The following is a 19168-nucleotide window of genomic DNA, read 5'->3' on the forward strand; positions in this document are numbered from 1 at the left end:
TATTATTGCTTGCTGTAAAGGTTGGTTGCAAAGTCTTCTTTACTTACATACAATATCCTTGGTCATTACAGGGCGCGATGGCTCACTTGGCTGCCCAAATCCAGCTTTATTCTCAGCAGTGACTCTAAACTCGTATTCTACTCCCTCACTCAGGCCTGGCACCTTGAAGCGAAGGTCAGGAACTGTCCTCTTGCAGGCTCTCACCCATCTCATTCCTCTCCTTTCTTTCCTTTCTACACAATATCCTCTAATGTCACTTCCTCCATCCTGTACAGGTCTCTTCCATGAAATGGTAACAGCATTCCGACTGACATTATCTACCTCTGGAGCTGAGGGTGGACCTGGTGGACCTAAGGAAAAAAAATTGCAATGAAAAAAAAAATATTTCCAACATTTCAATGTTGGTATTTTTTAACTTTATTCTTAAACAAGGTAAACTTACCAAAGCTGTCAGCCATTTTGACGGAACCAGACAGGCTAGAGTCTCCTGTGCCATACTGGTTTATAGCGCAGACTCTAAAGATGTACTCATTGCCCTTGATCAGTTTGCTAGCTACATGTCTGCAGTCCATAATATTTTCTGCAACTTTGGTCCACTGCAAGCGGCTAGTCTCTCTCTTCTCAAGAATGTAGGACTTGATAGAGGAGCCTCCGTCCTCTTCAGGTGGAAGCCAGGTCAATGTACACTTCTCAGCTGAAATGTTACTGACTTCAATAGGGCCTGGTGGTCCAGGAACATCTAGGACCTTTACTTTAATGTGTTCTTCCTTAATACCAAATGGGTTACTAGCATTAATTGTGTACTCTCCGGTATTTTTCCGGCTTGCATACTTGATAGAAAGAGTTGAAGAGGTTGGAGTGCTGGTTACAGTGACTATGTCAGAGTTCTTAAATTCACGACCTCCCTTGGACCAGAAAGCGGTTGGGGGAGGTTTTCCCACAATCTTTGCAGCTGAGATAACAATTGTGTCTCCTGCCTTGACGGACACAACTTCCTTCATCTCTTGGTCAAGAGTGATAGATGGAGGCTCTGTTAAGAAACAGGAAGATGTTGAACAATAATTGTACATTTAAAACTTTGATCTTTCAAACCTGAAGCTGCATAAGTCTTAAATGTTAAACTACATACCATACTCATCCTTGCAGGTAAGTGATTCAGTGGTCTCTGAGGGAACACTGACAGCACCAGCAGCATTCTTGGCTCTGATTCTAAACTGATACTGAGCTCCTTCTATCAGGTCTGTAACTGTGAAAGCACAGCTCTGGATGTTCACATGATTGGCTTTCATCCATGCCTTTCCACCAGCCTCAAGTTTCTCCACCATATAGCCAGTCAGCTTATAGCCACCATCATATTTAGGAGCAGTCCAAATTAGAGTGACTGTGTTCCTGGTAACATTAATCACATCTGGTTTACCAGGTGGATCTGAAAAAAAAATAAAATAAAAGACATTCAAACAAAGCCATTGCAATTTAATTCAGGCATTTACAATAAAAACAGAAAACTTCCGATGTGTAATATTTAACTTTGAGAAAATGGTTTGGACTCACCAATAGGATCAAGGGCGACAACAGCTTCAGTGACTTTGCTTGCCTTTCCAAGGCCAGCCATATTCATAGCCATCACCCTGAACTCATACTCTAGTCCTTCAACGAGACCCGTAACTCTACACTCCTTCACTCTCAAAGGAGTCTTACAAGCTCGCTTCCACATCAGGCTGTTTCTTTCCTTAAACTCAAGGTAATACCCTGAAAAACCCCCAAAATATACAATTAATGATGACTGATGACACTCGATTACCTACTTACAGAGATGAAAAACAGTATTTTACCAGTGATTGGGGAGCCACCAGTGTCTCTTGGATCAGCCCAAGTCAGAATGGCTGACTCATGTCGAATGCTCAGAATCTCAGGAGGAGCTGGAGCCTCAGGTACATCTTGAGGAAAGATAAAAGATCAGTTAATTCACTAAAATCTTGACTCATAAAAACATAAGACCTACTTACTATGACAAAACATTTCAAGATTACTTCATAATACCAATGACTTTTACCATCAGAAAAATTTAAACACTAAATTTTCAGGCTGTACCTTTCAACATTAATCAAATTAATTTATCTTATTTAAATGCTGCCTGTCAGAAAACACTGATGTCTGCATATTGCCTTGAGGTCACTGATCCAAATGTAAGTGTACTGTATATCACGTAACAAGGAAAAAACATTAACACAAGCTGGAGCTTAGTCCAATTATTAATCTCAGAGTTGGATGTCATCTGTATCTGCAGATATTTAAATCCATTTATCAGAATTGGACTGGAACTCAGTAATTCTTGGTGTAATCAGAATCGTACAACTCTGGATCAGAGAATATCCATTTTAACTATTTGAAAGACATTTGGATATCTGAATATTACCTGTTAAACAATTTACAAAAACTAGACCGACATTTGACTGACAGTCTAGTAATCACAGAGAGAAATCAGAGGATTTTTCAAGTAAAGTTTTTAAGACCAGAATTATACTCACTGAAAGGATGCTGGGCGATGACTGGGTCAGACCTCAGGAACTCTCCGATACCGTACTTATTCTCAGCACACACTCTGAAGATGTACTCTATTCCGTCATGGAGTCTGATGACCCTCATGGTGGTCTTTTGGATGGCGGAAGCCACAGTGGCCCATTTGTTGTCTGTTGTCCTCCTCTTCTCAACGATGTAATTGGACACCTCTGCACCTCCATCGTCTTTAGGCGGTGCCCACTCCAGGGTGATGCCATCAGCAGTTATCTCATCAAACTTGATGGGTCCTGTGCATATTCCGGGCTTTCCGACGACCTTCAACTGGAACTTGCAGTCCTTTGAGCCTGCGCTATTCCTGACATTGATGGTGTAGGTATCTGCATCTCCTCTTTGGCAATCTCTGACCAGTAGAGTAGTAGTGCCCTGGGAAGCCTCAACACATATACGGCCAGTGTCGCCAAGTCCCATGTCACCCTTCTTCCAGGTGGCGGTAGGGTAAGGCACTCCAATGACAGGGATGTTGATGCGCATGGTGGTGCCCTCCTTCACTATGCAGCAACCATCATGAAGACTGCTCAAGTTGCAGTCAGGCAGCACTGAAATGTTACCAATTGGTGTTAAAAACTTTTTAAAAGAAAAATTTTTTAGGCATTGAAAATCATGTAAGTGCATTTAAAGGGGCAGTATTATGTATTTCTCAGTCACTTAGTGTCACTTTATAGTACAGAAATGGCACAGATATCAAACATGACAGAAGAAATTTGACTTTGTGATTTTGATTAAGGCGACAATAGGAATTCGCTCTGCAATTGGTGGGTTGCCTGCTTGATTCCCACTCTGTCCGTCTTTGTCATTTTATATCAGGTCATGTCATTTTTCAGCTTGAAATTAGGCTTCTGTCTCTTTAAGAAATTCCTTCTTTTTCTGACTCTCCGCCTTCAGGAAGTCATCACAACATCGCACAACATTTCACTGAGAAGCAGCTCCTACAATGACCTTAATTAGGTGTTCGGTAATTGCTGCTGTGACTAGTCTGAAGGAGCTGAGTGAAGGAGCTCAGAAACTGCAAAACTAAAGAGGAGTTGGACATCAAAGGTGAGGCTATGTCCACACAGGTGACATTGAAAGATTCTCAAACATGAATGAAAGAACCAAGGCAACACACTCGATACGTATTTGAAGAGGGAATAGTGTCATAACATCATAACATGATGTAAAGCTTGAAAACGTTGACTTTACATAGTACTACCTCTTTAAAAAATGTGTATATTATGTCGGCTAACCAGGTAGGTTCCTTACCAAACTGGTCCTTGGCAACAGCAGTGAGCTCAGTTGGTGGCCCCTCTCCAGACTCGTTGAGGGCCTTGACCCGGAATAAATACTCCTTGCCGTCTGCCAGCTCACTGATGGTGTGACTGGTGTTTTTGCCCTTCATAATCTCCTTCCATTTCTCCTCTCCTTCGCTTTGCTCCAGGATGTAAGAGGTAATGTAGCTTCCGCCGTCACTGATGGGTTTCTTCCAGCTCAGTGTGATAGAGTCTTTGGTGGTCTTTTGGGCTCTGAAGGCTGTCACTGGACCAGGTTGTTCTACAAAAGTGGATTTAGAAAAGGTTAAAGCGTATTTTCTGATGAGAACAAAAGAATTTTAGTTCCAGTGCATAAATCTTAAGAAACTTGAATACAAAGAAACCTCCAAATATGAAGACATATGAATGTACTTTCTTTTAGATCTGAATGGAACATGAAACTCTTTGGGTGTTTTTTACCTGATAGACCAGCAGTTTTCGCTCGATTTGGGGCTAAAATTGTAACATTTATTATTAAGCTGGTGTGGTTTGCTTTCACACTGCACTGTGTCAAAAGAACCAAACTAACTGAAAAATCTGTTCACCCATTTGCCTGTGGTGGCGGTGCACCAAGGACTGTTAAAAGAAATTTACACAAAAACCTCTGAAGAAGGTACAATCATACGTCTTTGAAAAGCAGAAGTGGAACCCCCTTCACAGCCAACAAGAATGCAACAAGTGGTTGCTGAATGGTAAGTCGACAACAAAACTCTGGTTTTGTACAGCACATAGAGCGTAAAACCAGCTGACCAATCATGATGGAGCTCAGCTTGGCTTACTAGGTGACAGAAAGAACTGTTACCTAGGTTACTACGTAACGAGTTCAAAAGAATATTTAATGACTTAATTATCCTTTAAATTACTCAAGTTAATTCCACATCCAAATTTTTAATGTATGTTTCTGATTGAATGAATAATTTTGGATTCAGACGGTCGACTGTAATCACTCTGAAGTATAATAAATTGTTACCTGAGGCCCGGACGCTGCCTGCTGTCTCACAGCCCTCTCCAATACCATATGCGTTTTCAGCCAGAACTCTGAAGCAGTATGCTTGACCCGGCTCCAGATTGGTGATCCTGAAGGAAGTCTTGTGGCACTCGGCAGAGATGCAGGTCCACGCTTTCCTCTCAGCCAAACGTTTCTCCACAACGTAGCTTTTTACTGGACTTCCACCATCGATCAGCGGAGGCTCCCAGCTTATCCAGGCGTGGGTCCTGGAGGTCTCCTTCACAGTCAGGTTGGCAGGTGGTCCAGGTGAGTCTGAGTGGGGAGGAGCAGCAGAAACCTTTAGTCAGCTGATCAGGGTATCAAAGAACAAATAGAAAACTAAATGGTAATTTTAATTTACATTAGGTTACATGCATTAAATGAGCACAACATTATGACCACTGACAGGTGATTTGATCTCATGGTTTTGATTTAATGAAGGCTCCACCTTACAACTTGCAGTAATTAAAGGATCTTGGTTTCAGATAAAAATAAACACACCTTCAGGGATGTAGTACAAAAGCGCAAATTCTTGCCAAGTGCTTTAGTCTAGTTTCTAGTGGACTTGAAATAAAACAAAACTAATTTACAAGTAATTTTTCAACTACTTATAGGAGGTTGTGTACAGTCAATAATTCTTTAATATTGTTGAAAAAGTAAGTTCTTGTTTCACTGGCAGATTATTTCATTTTTAATAAGGTATCTTGTTGATCTTGAGAAATAATCTGCCTGTAGAACTGGTACTTTCTTTTTATCAATATAATATTTCTATATCTTGCTGAAAAGATATTTGTAAGTCAGTTTGTTTTATGTCAAGTATGGTGAGATATTTGCACTAGAAACTAGACAAAAATACTTGGGAAGATTTTGTGTTTTTGTAGTGTAATCATATTCGTTGAAGCTCAACATAAATGTGTTTCTGTAACTGCTCTTTTTTTTAACAACAGTTCCAAACAAATCCAGGTTTACATTTATTCACTGTAATGGAACGCCTATGATTATACCCTAACTCTTAACAGTGTGCGTACTCAGACAAATCCTTACCGAGGACTTTAACAATGATGGTGTAGCTCTTAGATCCACTGCTGTTCTCCAGAGACAGGACATATTTGCCTGCATCATATCTGTTAATGTCCTCAATCATTAGCAGGGTGTCCCACTCGGACGTCTTAATCAGCAGGTTCTGCCTCTCCTTCAGGTTGGCGTCCACCTTTGTCCATGTCACCTTGGGCGGCGGGCGGCCCCTCAGCGGGACGTACAGCCTCATGGTGATGCCGGCTCGCAGAACCAAAGCTTTCCTTAGATCAGCATCCAGCTCACCTTCAGGAGCAACTGCAGAGAGGCAGATTAAAATATTAAAACAGATTTAAGTCATTTTACTGGACAATAAATTGTCCCAAAAATTATTGCAATAAACAATAATATTGTCATTTTGAGACTCATTTCAATTAATAATAATGGCTTGTAAATGCAAATATACTCACTCAAAGATAAAAAAAATTCTAAAGAATCATCACACTGGGACTAAAAACATTTTAAATATACGAGAAACCCCAAAACAAGAATAAAAATGATTATGAAGTTTCATAACTAAAACTGCATTTAAAATTCAGCTTAGACAAGGAAAACAGGCAATTTGTCGGTTACCGCAAACTAACTACTTCATACTGGGTGTCAAATGCTTCCAGTGGTTTTTAAAATAGTGGCTTTTCAATAATAGAGCTCAGTTTAATTTACTATGTGATTAATTGTTTTATTGCTTATTGTGACAACTCTACACACAATAAACATCTGATGAACGTACTCAGGATGTCCTTGGCCGTGTGGTTTCCAGGAACCTCGCTGGGCTCACTGTAGCCAATCTTGTTGACGGCAGTGACTCTGAACTGGTACTCTGTGTTTTCCATCAGGCTGGTCACCACAAATTTGGTGGCCTGAAGTTTCTTCGGGACGTTGCACTTGGTCCACTCCTCGGCGTCGGCTCGTTTGCACTCCACTAGATATCCAATGATCTCACAGCCGCCATCGTAAGCTGGTTTGGTCCAGCTCAGGCTGATCGAATGCTTGGTAGAATCCACCACCTTGGGGAACGCAGGTGGGCCAGGCGGATCTTAAGAATAACACACAAAGCTTATGAGTCTGACCAACATCAGGGATATTTTCAGTTACATTTTTCTGCTAATCAGACACTCACAAACGGGGTCAACAGCCAGAGCGGCGTTGGACGGATCACTGGGTTTGCCCAGGCCGGCCTTGTTCAAAGCGATGACTCTGAATTCATACTCTGAGCCCTCGGTCAGCTGAGCTGCCTTGATGGTTCTGTCGATAACGGGTCTGCGGTTAACCTTAGCCCAGGCCAACTCTGTGGCCTCACGCTTCTCCACCAGATAACCCAGGATGGGAGCTTTGCCGTCATTGGCGGGGGCTTTCCAGCTGACTGTCATGGAGTCCTTGGTGATGTTGGTAATGACCGGTGGCTCACATGGCCCAGGAACATCTGATGGAAGAGATAAAGGCATGACAGTCTCTTCCAGATGTCATATTTACTTGTTTAGAAATTTAAAAAAGTATTCATACTGCAAGAAAAAACAACAAGAGCTATTTTAAACTTAAATAGTTTGAAAAGGATCAGTCAGGATGAGGGTACAGAAAATTGCCTTATATTTTATATATATTCCCCAATGATGGTCTTTCTGGGTTCAATTAAAACTTACATTTACATTTTTCTGTTTGCAAAGTTTTTCAGATAAATGGTTTTACTCATCCAAACAAAAATAAAAAAATGTATTCTTACCGTATGGGTTCTTCACGGTGACGGCGTCAGTCATGATGGCGTCTCCCACACCATACTGGTTCTCAGCACTGACTCTGAACTGGTACTCATGACCCTCGATGAGCTTTTCCACTGAGCAGTCGGTGTTGTGGCCGTGGATGTTAGCGGTTACCAGCGCCCAGTTGGCCCTGCTGGTTTCACGCTTCTCAATGATGTAGTTGGTGATTTCAGATCCTCCATCTGCGAGTGGAGGCTCCCAGCGAATCTTCACATGGTCAGCGAACACTTTGGCGATTTTTATTGAGGCTGGAGGGCCGGGTTTGTCTGCAGAGCAGGAAGAAGAAAGGTTGAATTTCAAATATGAATGCATTTAAGGATTGTTGAGCTTTAGCCTTAGTTTCAGCCTTAAGGCTGAAACTAAGGATTATTTTAGTCATTGATTAGTTTGACAATTAATTGGTTAAAAAACGGCACATTTTGCAAATATTTGTACTTGCTTCTACATTCCTAACTGGATTTTATTTAATCAGTTTCAGGCAAAATTAAATTAAGTTCTTTTTAAAGCTATGGGACACCATAACCAGTTAAAAATACTTATGAAGGGTACCCACATTAAAATCTTTATAAAAAACAAATAATTGGAATTACACAACCCTAACGGAGCACTCAATAATTGATTAATCAGAATTAGTTGCACCATTCACATCACTGTTTTTACTGCAGCTTACCCAGCACCTTGACCTTAATGGTGGCATACTTGCTACCACTCAGGTTTTCAGCAAGGATGGTGTAGTCTCCAGTTTCCTTCCTGGTGACTGAGTAGAGCTCCAGCAGATGAACGTGTTTCTTCTGCATCGCCTTCATTCCCTCTGCGATCACCAGTGGCGCACCGTCTCTCTTCCAGCTCACCTTAGGCAGGGGTTTGCCATGAACCTCAGCGTCCAGGAAGACATTGTCGCCTGCCTTTACCACGATGAGGCTCTTCATGTTGACGCCCAGTTCAACGCGGGGAGGAACTGTATAGGAGACAGAGGGAGGAAGTTCAAGACCCGCCATTGGATCTGATTTGTTCTTTACGGGTTTAATGTTGAGCAGAACCGTACCATTCTCAGCAATGACAGCAATGGGATCTGACACCTCAGACGGGAGGCTGGCGTTGATGGCAGTCTTGGCGATGACTCTGAACTGGTACCTCTGACCCTCCTCCAGGCCCTCGACCACGTAGCTCTCAGTCCGGATGTTCATGCAGTTGGCGTTGCAGCAAGTCCATTTGTCCTCTGGCAGCTTACTGTATTCCACATGGTAGCCAATCAGCTTGCTGCCGCCGTCATGTTTGGGACGGCTCCAGACCAATGAGACAGAGTTCTTGGTCACATCCATTGCTTCGGGTTTACCTGGTGGGTCTGGAAGGAAAATGGAAAGGCTTCACATGAGCAATGTTGTCTAGTTTGATCCTATTCAACATGCATTTTAAATAATGAATCTAAAGCTATTCCAGACTTGTTTGTTGTAGCACTTATTTCAGTATGCAGGATTGAATAAGGTCAGGATATTAAGATATAACACTCTGTCGTACAAGACAGCATTTGGCTATTGATTTTAAACATGATGTCCACTTTGAAGAAGTTTGCTAAGGTTCCCATTTTACCTCATGAGCACCCAAAATGTCTGAGCACGCCACTAAAAATATCCCAACATCTTCTTGAAAACAGATCATACATCATCCATTATCCTTACTAAAAATATGCATAAAAGTAAACAACACTGAAGTAACTTAATAATCAATCTGGAAGAATAATTCATGTTAAAACATATTATCCTACCAAAGTAGACATTTAAGTTGTTATAGTGAGAAAATATTTGTTCAAATTTATATTGTATGAATATTCTAGTCATATTCTCTATATAGTTTTGTTTGATTTTGCGCTGACGTTCTATTGAAATAAAAAAAAATTGCTGGCCTTTTCTATTTCTAATGAGAAACTGAGATACAAACAGATTTACTTACCAACTGCAGTTCTGGCGGTGATGAAGTCGGTCTGTTTGCAGGGTTTTCCCTGTCCAGCCATGTTGTAGGCCGACACCCTGAAGGTGTACTCCAGGCCCTCGATGAGGCCGGTGCAGGTGTACTGCGTGGCTTTGACCACAGATTCGTTAGCCTTCACCCACAGCAGACTGTTTCTCTCCTTCTTCTCTATGCAGAAACCAGTGATGGGGCTTCCACCATCGCTGCTGGGACGCTCCCAAGACAGAATGACAAAGTCCTTGTTGATCTTGTTGATCTGGAGGTTTCTGGGTTCACTTGGAGGATCTCGGAGAAAAAACGGCAAAAACATTAACACATCTAAAAAGGTAGGAAATTTGAGCTACCCCTTATTTCTAGAAAACAATAAAAAACATTGATTATGTGACCAAACCTCCTGGGGAAAGTATTTAATAGATTTTATTTCTTAGAAAAAGTTTTTCACTCTTGAAAATGAATTTCGTCTTGCGTAAGTTTCATAGGATTTGACTTTAGACCACAATAGATATTTTACATTTGTTTTATATTTACAGCTACAATATGAGATCACAAATCAAACAAATAAATCAAAATTCTAGCTTTAAATTTTATGCCCAAATGGCGCAGATAAACTGAGCCATGTGGTGACAAGGGCTGTAACTAACAACTAACAATTACACAAGTATTTGATTTATCAAATAATCCAATGATTAATTAGATAAAAATTGGTTAATCTTAACCCTAATCATCTTACAATGAAAGAAACTCACCAAAGGGATATCTGGCAATCATCTTCTCAGAGTAGAGGGGCTCAGAGATGCCGGACTTGTTCTCAGCCCGGACCCTGAACCAGTACTCCTTTCCAGCTGTAAGTTTGGTCATTCGGAAGCTGGTCTTGGTGCAGGAGATTGAAACGGTGATCCAGTCACCCTGGCTGATGTCACACTTCTCCACAATGTAGTTGGTGATGTGGCTGCCTCCATCTTCCTCCGGGGAGTTCCAGAGCAGTGTGCAAGCATCAATATCCAATTCTGAGATCTCCAGAGGGCCACCTGGAGGTCCAGGGATGTCTGAGAAACAGAGAGGACGTTGTTATTGATGAAAAAATTTCAATATGTCAGTGGTATGTGGTCAGAAGCAGTGATGGGTTCTTTAGCTGACCCTGGACAATGACTCTGAGGATCTGGTTGACTTTCCCGGTGCTGTTCTCGGCAGACAGGCTGTAGTAGCCGCTGTCCTTTCTGTTCACATTCTTGATGATTAGGGTACAGGTTGTCAGAGTCTTTACGATCGACAGGCGATCTGAGGTCAGTACGTCCTCGTTGCCCTGCTTCCACTTGCAGAAAGGAGCTGGTTTACCAGCCACGATGCCCTCGATCACCATTTTCGACCCAGCCCTCACTGTGACAATGTCAGGCATGATGACCTTTGGAGCCACTGAAAGCAAAAAAAAAATTTAAATGTGAGCTATTATGCTTCCTCTGACAGGTTTGGATAGGTCTATGGGCTACACAAAACCTGTTCATGACATTTTTACACAAAATCGTTCTTAGATGATGGGATTTTAGTCTTTTTCTCTAGGAGAAATTGTATTGGTGTAAAAGTTCTGGAAATTTTACGCCAATAATCTGCTGCTAGCCATGGCCCCCAACGTTTACACACATAAATGAAAATGGCTGCAGACAGATGCAATGATACATCTTTGAAAAGCAGAAGTGGAGCCTCCTGCACAATCAACAAGACTGTAGCAAGTGGTTTCTGGATAGTAAGTAAAGAGTCAAACACTTGTGTTTTCCAGCAGCCATTGTATAGAACATATTGTTTTCCTGGCACAAACATACATCTTTTGCCAATAAACCTTTTCGTGGTTTATTTAAGCCCTTGGGTTACTTTGAGAAGCAGTAAAAACCCAAATGAAAGTATGAAATTGTGCAGAGTAGGTCCTCTATAACAATTAAACCAGTGTTCACAAGAATCTGTTATTCTGCAGATAAACTGATCTACTTACTGAGCTGCTCCTTGACCTCAAACACTCCCTCTGCCTCGCGGGCCAAGCTTACTCCGACCGAGTTCCTTGCTGCCACTCTGAACTTGTACTTTGTTCCTTCCTTCAGACCAACCACCACAATGGTCAGATCTTTGACGACAGAGTAAGGTGTCCACTTGTCCTCGGGAGCTCCCTCTTCCTGGTAATCAATGACATAACCGTTGATCTTAGCTCCTCCATCTCTGAGGGGCTTCAGCCAGCCCAATGTGGCGCTGTTCTTTGAGATCTCCAGCACATCCATCTTCTTAGGTGGGTCCGGCTCACCTTGATTTAAAAGTAGGCAATTATTTGACAAAAGTATAATAAATATAAAATCTATCCACATAATTTTTTGTAGGCCCTACTCACTTATAGGATCCACAGCCAGATAGGATCTGGGAGAATCCTGAGGAACTCCAATTCCGTATTTGTTGCATGCCATGACTCTGAAGTAGTACTCGATGCCTGGCGTCATGTTGGTCACCTTGAAACTGGTTTTCTTCAGGTCCTCTGTGCATTTGTTCCAAGTCTTCCTATCCACTTCCCGCTTCTCCACAATGTAGTTAATAATTGGGCTGCCACCATCATTTTCCGGAGGCAACCAGGAGAGTTGAGCGGTTGTCTTACTTATGTCTGTAGCGTCCAAGCCACCAACCGGACCAGGAGTGTCTGGATAGGGTTAGAAATAAATTTAGTGGATAAAGATCAAGTATGTTTTATAGACAAGTTGCGATGTGTCATCCTGCGTCCAAGATCCTTCCGCTTAGCTACCTGCTAGAGAGCAAAAAGCTACTCGCTGACGATGACTGCCATTGGTTTTAGCTGTCAGGTTGTCATCACACACTGAACTCTCTGACAGATCAACACGTGTTTAAATTTGCTACTCTAGCACAGCTATGTTCAGATGATCACTTATTAATAATTGCAAAATAAACAGAAAGCCTAAAAACAGAGTTGGTCTATCGCGGCAACATGACTGTGTATGGAAAGAAAAAATCGTCTTTTGCCCTTTTGTGTTATGGACATGTGTGAAATTTCCAGATCTGAACAGTAACATGCAACGAGTCTATTAAGACAAGCAACAGTTCGAGCCTTTCAATGGCTTCCAGTTCTTACCGAGCACTTTGACTCGGACAAACACAGCTTTCTCTCCAGCCGAGTTGGACAGAGTCAGTGAATATTTCCCAGAATCCTCTCTGGTGCTCTCAGGGATCACCAGGAAGCACATGGTGTCAACCTGGTCCACATGACCTCGGCGTACGACGTTGTCCACACCCAGGCGCTTCCAGGTCACCTTGGGTGCCGGCCTTCCTCTGATCACAGCAAACAACCGGATGGGACACCCAGCCCTGACGGCGAGGCCTTTCCTCAAACTGGCATCCAGCTCGATTTCAGGGGCCTCTGTTGTCATGAAAGCACAAACAAATCTGAGTTCATGACTTATTTTTAGGGCATTTAATTCATTTTGATTTTTTTCCACTGTTTCTGTTTTAATTTTTCTCAATTCCATTTATTCCATGTCAACCATATTTATTAACCAGGAAAGTATGGAAAAAGATGAACAAATCAATAGCTGGAGCTACATTTCTTGTTTTTCTGCATCACAAATGAAACAACTGCTGCAGCTGAACAGAAAATTGGTTTTATGAAGTGCTAAAAGTGTTTCCATCTCGTTTTTTGAAGAACTCAAACTTAAGGAATATATGATTCAATAATCACCTACAACTACTGCTTCTACTGATTTATTTAAATGTTAAAGATTATTAGACATGACTAAATTGCAGCTAGCTAAATAGCTTCTTTATGAATAGTCGTCTAATTCTTCCACTCAACCAGGTCCTGACAAAAACTACAGAAGTTTTCTATCATTTGCATAAAACTCGCTATCATCTGCCAATTCTATGTTTTATTGTGGATTACATTTTGTTTATTAAATTTCAGATTTCTGTCCGAGTTTTCCGGATTCATTGGCCCTTTCAAGTGCAGAGACTCACCAATGATCTCCTTGGGAGACACTGCCTCTTTCAGGTAGGCATGGCGACCCCAGCCCACCTGGTTTTGGGCGGAGACTTTGAACTCATACTCCTGTTTCTCATCCAACTGGCCGATAGTGAACTCTGTGATCACCAGTGGGCCACGGGTATCGATTCTCTTCCAGCCCTCTGAGGGTTTCTCTGGGTCGGCGTCGCTCTTCAGTCTTAAGTCCAGGCTATATCCTATGATGGGGGCGCCACCGTCGTACACGGGTTTAGACCAGGACAGGGTAATGGAGGTCTTTGTGCTGTCAGAAACCTTCAGGCCTGCTGGCGGTCCAGGTGGTTCTGAAGGTGCAAGGGAAAACATAAGACAGTGATGAATGGAAAAGCAAAGAGGAGACATTCCAGACTGTAAGGTGAGCTGAACGAACCAATAGGATCTTTGGCTGCAACAGGTCTGCAGGGTTTGCTTGGTTCTCCCAGGCCAACCTCGTTCTCTGCTTTCACTCTGAACTGGTATTCATGGTTTGGAATCAGGTTTGTCACTTTCATGCGTCTTTCAGAGATGGGGCTCTTTGTGCAAGCCACCCAGCGCACTGCTCGCTTCTCCTTCCTCTCCAGAATGTAGCCGGTGATAGACTTTCCGCCATCGTTCTCCGGTGGAGCCCAGACCACAGTCATCTCCTCCTTACTGACCTGCATCACAAAAACAGCAAATGGTTCAGTGACCAAGGAACTCGCTTCTATTAGGGATGCAAACAATTAATCAACTTAAAATGTCTTAATTTAAAATGAGTTCCAATTGATTAACTGATGTAAGATATTCTTTTAGTGCTGTAGTTTGGGCTCCATCCAGCAGAGGGCGTAGCTGGTCATACTTAACCCAGTTGTGAGAGAAACAAACATGGCGGAGGGATACAAAAACGGAAAAGCTAAACTGTCCAAACAGATGGTGTGGGATGTTGTTTTTGTTTTAAGATATAAAAACTCAACAAACTCCTCAAGTTGTTACCGTAAGATTTTTACCCTCCTTGGCGGAGGATTCCCAACATCTCGTTTAAAGATTATTGATGCACTACAAAAGCCAGGATGTGTTGTTAATAGAAAAGTTAAGGGGATAATGAAGAAAAAATTATAACATGATGAAAAAAAATATGATGCCAATAACCAAGTTTGATTTTGAGGGCTTTTTTGAGTTGATGCACTTTATGGAGCAAAGTTTCATTCAAGAACAGACAGTTCTTCTGCAGAAACATCTCTGTTCATAAGGAATCAAGTTTACATTATATTCATTTCTTACATTTTTTTATTCAGCAACTTAAAATGTTTCTGTTTTGTTATATTTTATAAATATACCTAAGTTTAATAATGTACAAAAACCATAATTTTCTATTTATTTGATAAGTATTTGACACAAAATAATGTTAAAAGTCAATCACCTCTTTTAAAATTCAGCACATTATGAAACATTTTGTCCTCTTGATACAGCAGAAAACTGAGATTTTAAGATTAACCTATTAATCAATAACTTGCATCCCTCGTTCCTACAGATACAAATATATTTCAAATCGAGACCTTATCTTTACCTTTGTAACTTCAGGGGTGTCAGGAGGTCCAGGTCTGTTGAACTGAGTCTTGACAGTTACAGGCCTGCTTTCCATGGCGGGGCCAGTTCCCATCTTGTTTTCTGCTCTCACTCTGAAGATGTACTCATTACCCTCCACCAGTCGGGTGACGTTACAGTAAGGAGTGACTACAGAGGCAGAGTATGTGGACCAGACCATTCTCCTGGTCTCACATTTCTCCAAAATGTAACTGTCCACTTCACAGCCTCCGTCGTCCTCTGGACCATCCCACACCACTCTGCATTTGTCAGCCCCGATGCCGGTGATCCTCAGGTTCCTCACTGGTCCCGGCACATCCAAGACGTTGACGTTTGCATAAGCTGTGAAGGTGCCAGCAGGATTAGTGGCAGTGACGACGTACTTGCCAGTGTCTGAGCGTCTGGACTTGGTCAGAAGAAATTTGGAATAATCTGAACCAGTTTCATAGCTCATTCTGGGATTGTCTCCCACAGCTTTGTCTTTTGTCCATTTGACTTCAGGCTGCGGTTTTCCTCTCAGGGCAGCCTCCATCCTGACCGACTCTCCAGCCTTCACTGTCAAAGTTCCAGCTAGCTTCAGGTCAATGACTGGCTTCTGGATCTCCTCCCTCACCACAATGTCAGGGATCTTTACCCATGCACTTTCTCCGCCTTCATTCACAGTTTGTACCCTGAATAAAAAAAACAAGACTTTTATTTTCAATAACACTTGTTCAAAGTACTAGGGAAGAAATCACAAGAAAAAAAAAGTTACATCTCTCAGTAAAAGCTAGGGCTGGAGAATAAATTAATAATTTTTATTGTGACGAAGAGACAATCTACATCAACAGAAAATACGTCTGACAAAATGTTCAATGATTTCACTGAAATCCAATCCATTGTGTCTTACAATTGCTTCAAATTAAAAAGCAACGTAAAGTGTAAACTGTGGAGAAAACAAAAAGTCACGGCACTTTTTCGGTTGTATTTCAGATAACTAAAACAAAAACCTAACCAATTATTGTGATGTGTTTTTCAGCCACATCATCCCGTCCTAATAAAAATGTGCTAAACAAAGAATATTTCTTAGAAATATAATCAAGTTTTAAGTTACCTGAATGTGTAGGTTTGGTTTTCAACCAACTTGTCAGCCAAGAAAAAGGTATCCGTTAGTGTGCTAGTGTTGAGTTTCTCCCACTGTTCAGCATCTTTGTGTTTGCACTCCAGGTTGTATGAGAGGTTGGGGCTGCCACCGTCATAGTCGGGCTTCCTCCATCTCAGATAGACAAAGTTTTTACCAATGTCGGTGGCTCTAAAGTTCTCTGGCTCACCAGGCTTCTCAATAGGGTCGATGGCCAACAGAGGGGTCTTGGTCTCCACACTGGGGCCAGGTCCCAGCTTGTTGACGGCACAGACGCGGAACAGGTACTCATGGCCCTCCATCAGTTTGGCTTTGATCTTGCGGTTGGTGCAGTTGGAAGAGATCATGGACCACATGCTAATGCTGGGTTCACGGCACTCCACAATGTAATTGGTGATCTCAGACCCACCATTGTCGATGGGTGCCTCCCAGTTGACCATACATGAGTCCTTGGTGGCATAGGTTATGTGCAGATTCTGGCAGTGACTTGGTCTGTCCAGCACATTGACTGTAATGGTGCAGGAAGCCTCACCACCCTCATTTGAAGCCTTCAGTGTGTATTTTCCATGATCATTCCTCGTAGCTTCTTTTACCCGGAGGTGAACCACAGGGAGGTTCTGGATGATGGTCACTCGTTTGCTGTTCTCCAGAACCTTCTCCTCCTTTGACCAAATTACCTCAGGATCAGGACGGGCCTTGATGTAGCCAATGATGTTGATGTTGTGGCCAACACGCACGGTTAATCTCTCGCGACAGGTAGCCTCCATTTCAATCTCAGGAGGAATGAGGATATCCTGAGCAGTGATTGACTGTGGTATTTCTTTTGGCTCTCCATCTCCAATCATGTTTGAAGCATAGACTCTGAAACTGTAACTTACACCTTCTTCCAGACCCTTCACCCTGTAGGCACACTGCTTGATGAAGTCATCCAGATTCACTTTCTTCCACTCCTCGGTATCAGCTTTCTTCATTTCCACTGTGTAGCCAAGGATGGGGCTGCCTCCATCTCTGGAGGGTTTGGTCCAGACCAGGTCAGCGGTGTTCTTACTGTAATCCTTAACTTTGGGATTAATAGGAGAGCTTGGGACTGAGATGGGTCTGCAGGGCTTGCAAAGGTCGGAGGTAGGAGAAGGACCACTGTAGCCAGCTATATTCTCTGCAAACACCCTGAATTCATATTCACTTCCTTCAAACAGACCCTGGACTCTGTATCGGAGGTCCTTGCAAGGGGTCCTATTAACACGGATCCATTTTCCTCCCTTGTGTCTGCGCTCTATGAGGTAGCCAGTGATCTGGCTGCCACCATCAGCTAGAGGCATGGTCCATCCGATTGTAACAGCGTCTTCAGACAGATCATAATGCTGTGGTTTACCAGGTGGACTGGGTGGCATGAAGGTGTGTTCAGCCACAGTCGGCTTGCTCTCCAATGGAGCACCTACTCCCATCTTGTTTGCGGCACGAATGCGAACCACATACTCTGTTCCTTTCTGCAGGCGAGTAATCCTTAGCTCCGTTTCAAGGCTGCCAGAGCTAACACCTCCCCAAGTCTCCTTGTTGGACTCTCGTTTTTCCACAATGTAGCTGGTGACAGGGCTTCCGCCATCATCCTTGGGAGGGCGCCATTCGATTGTCATGGAGTCTGGAGTGACTTCCAGGATATTGACAGGACCAATAGGTGCAGCTGGAACATCCAAAACAGTTACACTGAGGGCCACGGTTTTCGTCCCGGCCGCATTGGACACAGTGAGCAGGTAGGTGCCTGTGTGGTTTCTGGTACACTCATTGATGTTGAGCACAGTTGAGAAATTGTCAGTATCAATTTTGATGTTGCCCTGGCTCGTGATTTCCTCCCCGTCAATGGACCACTTGGCAGAGGGAACAGGGATTCCTCTCATTATAGCTGGCAACCTGATGGTGGTGCCAGCCTTCACAATGATGCCTTCTATCAGCTTAACATCCACCTCGACAATTGGAGGGACTATGAGATCACAGAAAGACACAAATTACTCCACATTTTCATATTAATTTGATGTATCACAAACAAAGACACATAGATAATGGTAGAATAACTAAAGTTGTACATTGGTGTATCGATTTCTGTCTATTTTCTGCTGCCTACCGAGTTTCTCCTGGCAGAGGATGGGCAGGGTGGTGTCAGGTCTACTGAGGCCAATGGCATTTTCAGTCCTCACTCTAAAGCGGTAAGTCTTTCCTTCCTCCAAGCCGGTAACATGACTCTCTGGGATACTCTCAGTCTTCCATTCTTCCCACTCTCTGGCTCCTTCTTCCTGATACTCCACAAAGAAGCCAGTGATCTCACTTCCTCCATCGCGATCAGGCCAGTTCCAGGCCAACCAGACCTCTGTTTTGTCCACATCAACATGATGCAGGTCTTTAGGAGGACCAGGAGGGACTGAAGCACAGAATGACAAGATTGTAAAGTAAGAAAGGTAAAGTTGTTATGAAAACAATTTACTGAATGAATATTCACTGTTCTTATACTTACAGAGAGGGTTCATTGCCTTTATAGCCTTTGGTGTCTCAACAAATTCGCTTCGGCCATAGTGGTTTTCAGCAGCAACTCTGAACGAGTAGGATGTGCCCTCCATCAGGTGCTTTAGCATCATGCTGCGCTTCTTGGAGGTGGAACAGACAGGAACCCACTGAGTGGATGCAGTGTCTTTCTTCTCTACCACAAAGTTAGTGATGCGAGAGCCGCCATTGTCTTCCGGATCCTTCCATGACAGGTAGGCGGAGTCACTTCTGACATCAGACACCCGGAGGTGCTGAATAGGACCAGGTTTATCTTAAGAT

General features: G+C 42.8%; 1 protein-coding gene across 6 annotated transcripts in view; it reads right to left on the bottom strand.

The window, feature by feature from the left end:
• Positions 1–19168, bottom strand: part of ttn.2 (titin, tandem duplicate 2) — a 202484-nt gene that overhangs the window by 46342 nt on the left and 136974 nt on the right. For all 6 annotated transcript variants that reach the window (XM_055052995.1, XM_055052994.1, XM_055052996.1 and 3 more), the window contains 26 exons: positions 18861–19160; positions 18474–18767; positions 16328–18332; positions 15218–15905; positions 14063–14327; positions 13650–13976; positions 12772–13056; positions 12025–12324; positions 11638–11940; positions 10791–11066; positions 10400–10699; positions 9636–9938; positions 8731–9030; positions 8356–8643; positions 7649–7951; positions 7049–7351; positions 6659–6964; positions 5899–6186; positions 4837–5127; positions 3820–4107; positions 2529–3116; positions 1833–1937; positions 1552–1749; positions 1130–1426; positions 443–1030; positions 48–350 (listed from right to left, as the gene is read on the bottom strand). In XM_055052995.1, coding sequence (XP_054908970.1) covers positions 48–350; positions 443–1030; positions 1130–1426; positions 1552–1749; positions 1833–1937; positions 2529–3116; positions 3820–4107; positions 4837–5127; positions 5899–6186; positions 6659–6964; positions 7049–7351; positions 7649–7951; positions 8356–8643; positions 8731–9030; positions 9636–9938; positions 10400–10699; positions 10791–11066; positions 11638–11940; positions 12025–12324; positions 12772–13056; positions 13650–13976; positions 14063–14327; positions 15218–15905; positions 16328–18332; positions 18474–18767; positions 18861–19160 — 10092 coding nt within the window. The remainder of the gene's footprint in view (positions 1–47; positions 351–442; positions 1031–1129; positions 1427–1551; positions 1750–1832; positions 1938–2528; positions 3117–3819; positions 4108–4836; positions 5128–5898; positions 6187–6658; positions 6965–7048; positions 7352–7648; positions 7952–8355; positions 8644–8730; positions 9031–9635; positions 9939–10399; positions 10700–10790; positions 11067–11637; positions 11941–12024; positions 12325–12771; positions 13057–13649; positions 13977–14062; positions 14328–15217; positions 15906–16327; positions 18333–18473; positions 18768–18860; positions 19161–19168) is intronic.

This window comes from Poeciliopsis prolifica, unplaced genomic scaffold (assembly GCF_027474105.1).
Source record: "Poeciliopsis prolifica strain line A6 unplaced genomic scaffold, Auburn_PproV2 SCAFFOLD036, whole genome shotgun sequence".
NCBI lineage: Eukaryota > Metazoa > Chordata > Actinopteri > Cyprinodontiformes > Poeciliidae > Poeciliopsis > Poeciliopsis prolifica.